The following is a 12,384-nucleotide window of genomic DNA, read 5'->3' as shown; positions in this document are numbered from 1 at the left end:
GTTAAATGATGATTAATAGAGATGCTTATGAATAAAACATGCCAATTTAAGTCTGATTTTGCACTAATAGTGTTGGACTGTTCTCTTTTCTCTGCCTTCTGTCTATAACAACAATGGGATCACAGGAAAACAGCATGTCATTAGACACCCACCATTGTGAATTTTCTGCCTGGGTGAGAAGGCTTTTTTAGGTTTAGGGAGCAAGTCCCCACTTGTACAGACAAGTACATGTCTATTTGTGGAGGATGGACCCCTTTCAGGTTTTGAATACTTGCACCCCCATGTAGTTTAAGCTGACTGGACAGTAGAATAGGCTAGAGAGAAATAAACTATTTGGAAAATACAGTGGTACAGTCAGATGAAGAGTGGGACTAGTCTCATAAAAGCAGTTTGAGTGTCTGCTTAGGGAAAGGAACTACTTTACAAGGGAAGTAGTCAAGTATAGGAAAATAAAAGCTGTATGAGAGCTCAAGTTTACTCCCTGCACGCAGAATCACAAAAATCACAGAATCTTGGGGGCTGGAAGGAACCTTGAAAGGTCATCCAATCCAACCCCCCTGCTGGAGCAGGACCACCTAGAGCAGGTCATGCAGGAACACATCCAGGCAGGGTTTGAATGCCTCCAGAAAAAGAGACTCCACAACCTCCCTGGGCAGCCTGTTCCAGTGTTCTGTCACCCTCACAGTGAAATTTTTCCTTATGCTTATGTGGAACCTTTTAATGCTCCAGCTAGCACCTGTTGCCCCTTGTCCTACCACTGGACATCCTTCTTCTGGTACTCACCCTCCATGTATTTAGAAGTGTTAATGAGATCACTCTTTCAGTTTCCTCTTCCCCAAGCTGAAGAGCTTTACCTCCCTCAGCCTTTCCTCATAAGGGAGCAGTTCCACTCCTTCCATCATGTTTGTGACTCTGCACTGGACTCTTTCAAGCAATTCCCTGAGGCCCTTCTCAAACTTAGGGGCCTAGAACTGGACCCAATGTTCCAGATGCAACCTCACCAGGGCACAGTAGAGGAGGAGGAGAACCTCTCTTGACATACTAACCACATCCCAGGATGGCATTGGCCTTCTTGGTTACCAGGGCATATTACTGGCTCATAGTCAGCCTTCTCTCTACCACCAGGCCCCGCAGGTTATTTTACCCTATGTTGCTCTCCAACAGGTCAGTCCCCAACGTATAGTGGAAGATGGGGTTACACTGCAAGGAACAGTTGAGTTCACACAGAAAACTGTCAGTAATAGAGTAACTTACTGTGGGTTTTTTGTTTATAATGTCAATACATTGATGTTCTGTTCCTTCCCTGGCAGCTGCACTGAGAGCTTGTGCTGATGGAGGTGCCAATCGTCTCTATTACATCACAGAAGGAAGCCAGGACAGGTATGTTAACAAGAAACTTGGAGTCACTGAAGTCATTTCTTCTCATTGAAAGTAAAATATGGAGAAAGAGGATCTGTTCAGTTACTGAAATAGCTGCTTGGTCTGTACATGGCACTTCAGTGAACTGTGGCAGTAGTATAATATTTTCTCTACATTATCTTTAGTTTTTATTCCCAGCCACAATTTTTAAAAACACACAGCTAGCCTGAAATGCCTTTTCTTCCTGAAGCCCACTGTTTTTACTTCCTCTTGAAAGCTCTGCTCTCAGTCTGTCTTACTTTATGTATTCATCAGAGCTAGGACTTTGACACAGCCTCTGAAACAGCTTGCTGTGAATCTAGTAAGGGTTGAGTAGAGGAACATCTGCTGCCTCTCACCAGGAGCTGAAACAAAGCGTGTCTTCTTCATTCTTCTTCTGAGACCTTGGAGGAAATCTGTTTTCTTTCTGAAGGGAGATGGGTAATAAAGTAGGAAATCTACTTTTCTTGTTGAATTATTTTTAAGTTAGCATCAGGGCATCATACATGACCAAAGCTAAGTACAGAGGTTATCCAGAAACCTATATGCTAGGTAAGGAAATGGAATTGAAAGGAGAATACGTTCTTGTTTTGTGTGTGGCATTTAAAGCTGTAAAATATTCCCACTTTCTGCCCCAGAAGCGTTGAGCTGTACTTGTGATACAGAATGCTGCATGCACTTGCTATCTTGTTTTTGTAGTGGGACTGTGGAACACTGTGTAACTTGAGGTTACCAAGGATCCTTTTTGCTTGTCTTTAGCACTTTCAGTTGTTTTGAACAAGAATTTGTAAATAATTTAACAAATGCAAATAAATTAATAAAGCTGACTCTCAGGGTAAAGGAATGAGACAGGTATTTTGTAGATCTTCTAACACTATGAACAATTTTGTTCACACAGTAAAATCTGACATCTGACACGTATTTTCTGCTTCATGACAAGTGGATGATGGAGGCCAGGGGAAGCTTGGTTTCCTCCTGTCCTTCAGAGTAAAGAGCAGAGTTGGAGAGGAAGACTACAGTCTTGAAGTAAAAGTTAACTTAAAATTCCTTCCTTTGTCATCTGTGAGAAGTTTGATGGCTGTGATCTACAACTGCTAAAACTGAGACTAGAACCTGTCCAGCACTACTAACTGCAGGAGTGTTCTTTTTTTATTTCTTTTCTTCTAGTAGTAGCTCACAGAGCCATTGCTCATTTAATCTTGAATTCAAACAGGATTGTTTGACTTGCAGCAAGCAGTTCTCTAATAATGGAGATGATTTCCAAAAAACAACATTCTAGAGATGCCATTTTACTATCTCCTGTAACCCCTTCATTTCTTCTGCACACTTTTATGTTCATATTAAATAAACATAATTCAGGGGAAAATGGATGATTATACCTTGACTGAATAGTTCTTTCAGTCTCACTTACGTGGCCCTTGGAGTATTCTTTTTCTTTATCTTTCTTCTTCTCATCTTAATTGCTTTGGTTAGGTATATTTTACCTTCAAAGTGATTCTTTTGAAACAAAACAAAACAAAATACCTGCATGTTTTATATATATATATATATAAATTTTTTTGGATGTCTTTAAAGAAATTATTTTCCTGGAAAAAAAAATGTTCGTTTACTTCTCTGAAGTATTTTCCTTTAAATTCTCTGTCCAGCATTATTGAAGAGCTGTCTTCTTAGACTCTACTGACATGCTAATAATGGTTTTGTTGCTGTCTTAACCTTCTGTTTAAAACTCAATTTTATTCAAAGCCCTGATATCTGATTGTGTTGGATCAAAACCTAAAAACTAAAGTCCTTTCATTCTACAGAGGTTATTATAGTGACGTCTTTTGGGCTTGATTCTCAGTGACACCAAACTGTATGAAGAATCTTTTAGAATGGGAATAAATCCCAATTTTTGTGATGTTGGGGCTGTGACAGGGGTGTCTTTCTTTGGAGATGAGTGAAGCAGTTGTTGCTGTTTTGAAGGGTTCACTTCCAAATCCTAGAAAAATATAGGGCTGGAAATGATCACAGGAGATCCATCCTTCATTCTCTCAGCTTTAAGGTGAAGACAAACTTACCTGTTCCATTCTTAATTCATACCTATTTAGCTAATCCTAAAAATGCCCAAGAGGAAGCCCTTCACCACCACATCCACCTTCTGCTTCAGGCTAAAATATGCCCAGCTTGTTTGCTCTTCCTTTATTGGTCCTCTTATTACTCTTATTGTCTTCTCTTCAGTTAGTTCATAACTGTCTTAAATCTTCCCTGTTTTCTCCACTGATGTCTTGACTTGTGTCTGTGCTTGAGCAGTTTATGTATTCCCACCATGAAAAAGAAACTCTCACCTTCCTCTGTATAGCATTGCACAGGCTGGCATAGCGATGTGACTTCAGGTCACTTGACCAACCTATGTAAGATGTGTTATTTCCTCATCTGTGTTTGTGATGCAATTTTTATGGTGTTTCGTTGGTTTTCTCAAAAGTTAGGGTGAGAGAAAATTTAGGACAGGAGTGAATGACCTCAAGTTACACCAGGGAAGGTTCGTGCTGGATATTAGAAAACCTTTCTTCACAGGTCAGGCATTGGAACAGGCTACCCAGGGAGATGGTAGAGTCACCATCCCTGGAGGTGTTCATGTGTCATGTATACATGGCACTTAAGGACATGGTTTAGTAGGCATGGTGGTGTTGGCTTGATGGTTGGACTGGATGATCTTAGAGGTCTTTTCCAACCTTTATGATTCTAAGTTTCTGTGAAAAATACCTGAACAAATCTGAATTGCAATTGCCCTTGTTTAAAAACAAACCAACCCAAGAAAACCTTCATTTTTGGAACTACTAATGAGGAGATCAGTGCTGGATTTTTCAGTGATGTGTTAAAACAAATTGCCCTCAAGAGCAGGAGAGGTAGGGAGAGTAACCAAAAGGGTAACTTTTCTTTAGAGAGGCCCATCTGTGAGAGCAGTGCTGGGGACAGAGGAAAGGCAGGAGCAAGGAAGGGCTGGAGGGACTCATGTGCTCTGCTTTTCTCTTTCTGGCTGTACATCCCAAAGAAGTTATTTTCCTTAGCCTGTGGGGATTTTTTTTTTTTGTTAACATCAGTTCCCACTTAGAAATAATGATTACTGCTAGACCGTTCTTGATCACTAAACATTTGTAGCTAATCAGAGTTAAAGGTGAGTTACTGATTTTATGGGTTTTTTGCTCTGCCTTATTCTGCCTGCCTTGGCTATGCTGCTGTGTGTTTCCTTGGCTCACTCTGAAGCACCGTGATCCGCTTCAGAGCTAGGTTGTTGCTTATCTGTGTCACACTACAGCCTTTTCTTTCTCAACGCTTCCTGATTAAATCTCAAGGCATCAATTAACCTGTGTGTCACTGGCTTTGGGGTGTATAAAGGTGAAGCTGCATCAAAAACTATCATCCTATTGGCACCTGGAAAAGCAATCATTAGTTCTTGTGTCTCAGATGCTGTTTTCCAGAGAGATGTCAAATCCCTCATGCACTCAGGTTTTGCAACATTAAGAACTCCAGGTTAAAGAGAGGAGCAGTGGGCCCTATAAGAGGAAGGATAATCCTATCATGAAAACCCCTGGCTTCCTGGGGTTCTGTTGAGTATTTCAGTGTTTCAGACTCAGTGTATGACATGAGATGGATTGCCTACAATCACTAAGGACATCACTTTTGCCACCCTTCCAGTTTCTTTCTGTGAGCTGCATAAAGTATAAGCATGACAGTGAATCTGAAAAAGAGTTGTGTGTTTTGGTGTGACATTTTGTACATATAAAACTTAGATGATGTAGGAAGCTGTAGCTGCTGCTACAGAGCTCTTCTCTGAAGTGGGCATGCAGGGAAGCAGTTCCATGAACCACAGAGTCATAGAATGGTAGGGGTTGGAAGGCATTTCTGGGATCATGGAATCCAGCCCCATTGCCAATGCAGGATTACCTAAGGCAGGTCACTTAACCTTTGAGTAGCAAGACTAAGCTAGAGTAACGTTCACGAGGAAAAGCAGTTACTTGCTTGAAAGGTGGAAAGATAACTTATAGTGGAGTTGTCTGTGTATTTTGATGGTTTCAGGTGTTCATTTTGACAATTAGTGATGCCAGTTCCTCAGCTGTCCTGTCTTCTTTTTGTTGTCTGGTTCAACTGATTACTTATAATTTATATGGAGCTTGCTTAATCTGAGAAACCACAATGTCCATTGTCAAGACCATAAAAAAAGAAACAGCAATACCTATATGGAAAATCAAATCTTTTTTTTCCTAAATAACCTTCTACTCATGGAAAAGTGAGCACCTAATAGGATTATGGAGTGAGAAATGCAAATATATTTCACTGGGTTGTATATTGGATTAGAAATAGGATATTTATGAAGGTGATTAGGCATTGATGTACCTTAACGTAGGGTTGAGAGGAATTCTTTGCTTGAACTGTTCAGATTATACAGGATATAGTTTTTAAGATATTTTATATTCAGGCAAAATTTAGGGCACTGTTGCAGAAAACATTGAATGAGATTTTCTGAGTGTGGATTTACACTAGAAGAGTAGAATAATCTTGTCTATAAATCTGTACTAGATGTATACAATGGTCTTGTCTTTAAAATCTATTCATCTTATGTTTTGGGGAGGATGTGGGCTAGTTATACATGTGAAGTTTTTGAATTATTAATGATGATATAAGGATATGTTTCAGTAGTATGTGGGGTTTTTTAATTAAATAGCCTCTGGAAATGGGAGGTTAAAGCTTTTTCAAAATGGCATTCCTGTTGCTGCTGGTGTGGAAGGGTTCTTTGAACTGAGGGGATTGCATTCTGAAAGCTAAGGAAGTTGAAAGCTGAGGCAGTGCTTTATCTGTCAGATGGCTTAAGGAGATCTTTTACATCAGACACTTCTGCCTGACCCAAAACCCAGCAGCATTTAAAGATCAAAATCAGGATCTTGAGTTTATCCTAACAAATTCTGCAGGTGTGTTCAGAAAACTCAAACTCATCCCTACCTACAATCTCCTCCTTTAGGAAATACCTACCTGTCGTGGAATCCACTTTCAAAACAAAGAATTGTTTTGGTTGGAAAAGACCTCAAAGGTCATTGAGTCCAACCACTGACCTAACACCACCATGCCCACTAAACCATGTCCCAAAGTGCTGGCCGTGTCCAGACGTGTCTTGAACACTGTCAGGAATGGTGACTCCACCACCTCCCTGGGAAACCTGTTCCAATGCCTGACCACTCTTGCAGAAAAGAAATTGTTCCGATCATCCAACCTAAGCCTCCCTCACTGCACAATTTCAGGCTATTTCCTCTTGTTCTATCATCTGATACTAGGGAGAAGAGACCAACCTCTCCAACCTCCTTTCAGGGAGTTGTAGAGAGCAATCCTCAGCCTCCTCTTCTCCAGACTAAACAACCCCAGTTCTCTCAGCTGCTCCTCACCAGACCTGTTCTCTAGACCTTAAACCAGCTTTGGTGCCTTTCTCTTGACACACTCCAGTAGCTCAATGTCTTTTGGAATGAGGAGGCCAAACCGAATGCAGTATTCGAGGTGCAGCCTCATCAGTGCTGAGTAGAGGAGTATGATCACTTCCCTACTCCTGCCTTCCTCTGGAAAACAGCCAGGCACCAACAGATTTCAAAAACCAAAGCACCGTATTTGAGGAACTTCTTTACTTTGAGGGTGGTAGAGCACCGTAACAAGCTGCCCAGAGAGGTGGTGGAGTCTCCATTTCTAGAGCCATGTAAACCCCACCTTGATGCCATCCTGTGGAACCTGCTCTAGCTGACCCTGCTCTGGCAGGAGGGTTGGACTAGATGATCTCCAGAGATCTCTTTCAGTCCCTATTATTCTGTGACTCTGTGAAATATAAATCCATTTGGAGTTATATAAGGTGTTTGTTTCAGCTAGTACAGACGAGAATTTCTCAAGATTCGTGAAGATCAAGTAGGTTTGGGCTTTTTTCATTTATATCTTCAGTTTAATTGCTTCCACTTGATTACATTTTCAGGTATATTTTTTAATTCCTATAAAGGAAGCAGGTGTAACTCTTCCTTAAATCAGTATTAAGTAAGAAATTAAATAAGAAAGAGAGGGTCCTAGGTGGAGGTAGGCTTGAGCTCCAATAGCACTTGAGGTACCTGCATATTTTGGCATAAATCTATGGGTTTTATAGTTTGGATGTTTGTTGGGTTTTGTTTGTTTGTTTAGGTTATTTTGGTTTGTTTGTTTGTTTTATACGTGAAGACATTGAAAGATGACATTAGGATCCTGTTGTTTTAGCCACATCAACAGACTTACATGTGAGACTGCTTTTCTGGAGTGTTCCTAGTCTTAGACTTGTAGAATACTTTTGGTTGGAAAAGACCTTTAAGATCTAGGCCAACCTAGCATTACCTAATGCTACCAAGTTTGGTGCTAAGCCATGTCTCTTAGCACCCTTTCTTAGGGAGTGAATGGAAAGGACAGGACAAAAGTCTGGGGAGATGGAGTGATGAGCAAATACAGAACAGATGGACGGTTTAACTTACAAACCAAATCTGGCTGCCAGTGAGGAGCTCTGACCATAAAACTGTGCTGTCCCAGGAAGAGCACCATGGGCCAAGTTACAATTGCCCACCAGGAAAATAAAGGGTCAGAACTTCTGCAGATCAGTAATTCTGGAAAAGACAGGGAAAAAAGTGACTGAGGAAAGAAGTATATAGGGACAATTTCAGTTAATCCCAGGTCTCTCAATCAGAGGAATTTTCTTCAGCTGCTTCTTCAAATAGCTGCATCTGTGCCCCCAGTGCACTGTAAGAAGAGGAATGTCATTGCCATCTGGGTGATTTCTGGCTTTATGACATGGTAAAAATCATTTATGGCCACCCTGATGCTAGAAGTTAGGACTCTGTAGTGATAATGTATCTGTGCATTGAGTCACTGCTGGAGAAAGGAGCCTGGAAGAGTCCTGAGCTGGCCCTCAGTACTCTGCACTTTATAGTGGTTTGGTTCATTGTGCCTGAGGAGTAATTCCCAGGATCCAGGGAAAGATGGCTCTGTGTGTAGCTTTAGGGTGAAGTCTATGCCTGTGTTTCTTTTGGATCTCTAAATATCAGTAGAAATGAAGGATGCTCTCTTTTATGGAGCAAAGGTTTTTGCAAGTGTTTGGGGCAGGCTGCAGGGTGGTAGTTTTCCTGTTTGAAACAAAGTTGAGTTCATCTGCACTGTTACCCTTCAGGGATTTAGGGAGGGATTACTATTCCTATAGCAGCTGTTCACTTTTTCAGTTGTTTGGGGTTTTTTGTTTGTTTGGGTTTTCTTAAATTTATTTATTTATTATTTATTTTCTTTGTTGTTATGGGGTTTTGTGCTTTTTTGGGGGGGATGTTTTTGTTGTTGTTTATTTGGGTTTGTTGGTTTGGGGGTTTTGTTATTTTGTTGTTTTGTTTGTTTGGTGTTTTTTGTTTGTTTGGGTTTTTTAATAGTCTAAAAAATTCCTGGAGAGAATGAGTATAATCCCTTCCAGGTGACTTCAGATTACAGAATATTATATAACAGGACTGAACACAAGTAACACCTGCAGATAAATTATTCAGATGACTTTTTAATGTCTCAAAAATACTCTTACAGTAAACTTATCAGTGCTTGTTGGTGTTTAAACGTGTTTCGGATTTTTATTTCTTCGATCTCTTTCCTATTCTCTTTCCTCAGTAGACTCTGCTCTGTTTTTAGAAATCCATGAAAGCCCTAAGTTCTGACTTTTAACAATTTGCATTCAAATGGGCACCTTTATTTTGAGAACAAATGATTGTATACTTCAAGTCTCTTTAAATTTAGCATTAGTGAAGCCAGTAGCTTGCAGATGGGGGACTTAATGCATTATAGAATATAATGAGAAGTAAAACATGCAAAGATAAATTTATTTATCTTTAAACTAGTTATCTAGTTTTTCTGCTAAGGTTTGTTTTTAAATCCAATTGTATTCCAAGAGTGTTTCTGTTTTACAATTGGACTCTTCAAGCTTTTAATTTTGTAATGTTTTGTGCCACAGTTGTTCTGTGCCACAGAAAGTGCTCTCAGGAACAAGGTACTGTGTTCTCGAACTGTGATCAAAGCTACTTATTCCAGTTGATAAATGAGACTAAGTAATAAATTAACTCCTTAGGGTCGCAGAATCACAGCATCTGAAGATCATCTAGTCTGACCCCACTGCTACAGAGGATCACCTGGAGTAAATCACACAGGAACAAGTCCAGGTGGGTTTGGAATGCCTTCAGAGTTGGAGACTCCACAACCTCTCTGGCCAGTGCTCTTCCACCCTCAAAGGGAAAAATATCTACATGGAATCTCCTGTGTTCCAGTTTGTGTCCATTGCCCCTTTTTCTGTCATTGGACACTGCTGAGCAGAGTCTGGCTCTATCTTCCTGACACTCATCCTTCAGCTATTGATAAGCATTAATGAGACATGCTCCCTCCACACACTGTCTCCTCTTCTCCAGACTAAACAGCCCTGGGTCTGTCAGCATTTCCTTGTAAAGTAGTTGTTGCAGATGTGTTTTCAAACTACGATCAAGGCTACTTACTCCAGGTGATAAATGAGACTAGTTAATAAATTAACTACTTGAGGGTTGGACTCGATCTTAGGGGTCTTTTCCATTCAAAAAAATTCTATGGTTCTAAATATCTGTGTGGTGTCAGACAGTCTGATCATGAACACATTCAGAATAAACATGCATCTCTCCTACAGAAGCTCATTTTAGCTTGGACAGGTACCTTCCACATGTATGGTATAAACTAAGTACTGAAATGGACCATTGAAGAGATGCATTCAAGTTCAAGGCTCACACTTTTTATTTGATTTGGACTGATGTCCTGGTTTACTCCTCTGAGGAGCAATTAATATTGAACTAAATGGACTGCAGAATAAAACATCAAGCACATAATAGTTGAGAATGAATACAACTCCCCATGGTCGAAATTCATGTTTTGTTCTAGATAGAGAAAAAACAAACCCAGACTGGACAGTGACTGTCTCTGTGGGCACACTTTGTGCAGATTCTGCTAAGAGTCAGGCTTTGGTTTTGGTTGCATTTTGAAATAGCCTTGGTGAATGAGGAAGGAACCTAAGATCCCATGCCACTTCAGGGGAGTGTTTAACCCAGGCGGGGTTTTTGTGTTTCTTTTTAGTGTTACTTAATTTTCTTCTTTAATGTCACAACAGAGGAACAGATAAGGCCTGAGCTTGCTAAGTAAGGACCTAGATCACCTTTTGCACCAATCCAGGATCTTATACAGACTTAACTGGGAAGAGATTAAGTCCTAGATGTGTAAGCAATTACACCCTCTCCATACATTGCCCTGAATTTTTGCAGTGTAATTAATGCTTTCTGTGATGCATCACTTCATGGTGATTGCAACCAGGGAAGATGACACTGCTGGATCGAAGGTTTCCAGCAGCCTGGAACTGTTCCAACAACTGTGAAATGGATGAAGCAAGAGTGAGACACTCGCTGCTACTTCATCAGTAACCAGGTCTTCCAGAGACTTGAGACATAATCTGTTTTTACCCCCTGAGCTTTAAAAGAAAAAACAACCAAACAACATTTAGCTGTATATATAGTATTTGAGCATCTATTGCTCTGTTTTCATGGTCATCCAGAGGCACCTGGACAAGCTGGAGAAGTGCAAGGTCCTGCACCTGAGTTGGGGCAATCCTCGTTATTGATCCAGGCTGAGGAATGACAGCATAGAGAGCAGCCCTGCAGAGAAGGACTTGGGAGTGCTGGTGGATGAGAAGCTGGGCATGAGCCGGCAATGTGCACTTGCAGCCCAGAAGGTCATTGGTATCCTGGGCTGCATCAAAGGAAGTGTGGCCAGCAGGTCAAGAGAGGTGATTCTGCCCCTCTACTCTGGTGAGACCTCACCTGAAGTACTGTGTCCAGCTCTGGACGTGGATCTGATGGAGTGGGTCCAGAGGAGGGCCATGGAGATACCAGAAGACTGGAGCACCTTTCCTACATTGGGACACGCTGAAAGATTTGGGCCTGTTCATCCAGGAGAAGGTTCCAGGGAGACCTTACAGCAGCCTTCCATTGTTTGAAGGGGGCCTATAGGAAAGTTAGCAAGGGACTGTTTAGAAGGGCTTATAGCATTAGGACAAGGGACAATGGTTTTAAAATAGCAGGGTAGGTTTGGATTGGATGTTAGGAGGAAGTTTTTTACTGTGAGGGTGGTGGAATGCTGGAATAGGTTGCCCGGAGAGGTGTCCCTGCTGACTGCAGGGAAGTTGGCCTAGATGACTTTTAGGGAGACCTTCCAATCCAGTGCATTCTATGATTCTGTGATTTGGGTTTCGAATTCAGCCTTTGGAATAGCTGGGAATTGTTAAAACTCACTACCTTTAGAATTACTTTGGGGTGCCCACACAGTAATCAAAACATTTAGAATAGTCTTTGAAAACAGTAACACCAAGAATGAAATTCATTCTATAACAATAAATCATTCTCAGATTAGTAACTCTTGAGGGATGTCCCACCTACACAAGCTGCTTGGCTCACCACCTGTATGACTTTCCATGGCTTCTAAGAAACTCCAGCTGGAATAAGTTTCTTCTGAAATTGAGTGGCCCATTCCAGATAACCACATCATGTGGCTAATGAGAATGTGTAGGTAAGGGGGCTTGGATCAGAGTACATGTGCATGGAGTTTGCTGTGCTTCATTCACTGTGTCTTTAAGTACTTTGATCTCCGTGTAAAAGGTGTCTGGCACGTAAAAAAGAATAGAAGCAGTAAGTAATCATGGAGCTGTTCCCCTTCATTTCTTCATTATGGATAAAGCAGAGTGGCTGTCTAAGTGAAGGCAGTATTAAGGATTTGCAGCTTGAGACTGGATTATCTCATTAGTGTGGAGTGAGCTAATGGGATGCCAGTGAAGAAGATTGATAAGGATCAGCAGGTTAGAAAAGGTGTATTTTTAGAGTGCTTGATGTAGGAAACAATGACACAGCAGGTGGCAAAGGCAGTGGAAAAAAG

General features: G+C 41.0%; 1 protein-coding gene across 1 annotated transcript in view; it reads left to right on the top strand.

Annotated features, from left to right (window-relative positions):
- TPK1 (thiamin pyrophosphokinase 1) overlaps nucleotides 1–12,384 on the top strand; it is a 284,463-nt gene that overhangs the window by 66,605 nt on the left and 205,474 nt on the right. Inside the window, exon 3 of the mRNA XM_054385135.1 lies at nucleotides 1,311–1,380. Within this exon, the coding sequence (XP_054241110.1) occupies nucleotides 1,311–1,380 (70 nt within the window). The remainder of the gene's footprint in view (nucleotides 1–1,310; nucleotides 1,381–12,384) is intronic.

The sequence above is a fragment of the Indicator indicator genome, chromosome 11 (genome assembly GCF_027791375.1).
Source record: "Indicator indicator isolate 239-I01 chromosome 11, UM_Iind_1.1, whole genome shotgun sequence".
Taxonomy (NCBI): domain Eukaryota; kingdom Metazoa; phylum Chordata; class Aves; order Piciformes; family Indicatoridae; genus Indicator; species Indicator indicator.
This window is presented reverse-complemented; position numbering and strand designations above follow the sequence as displayed.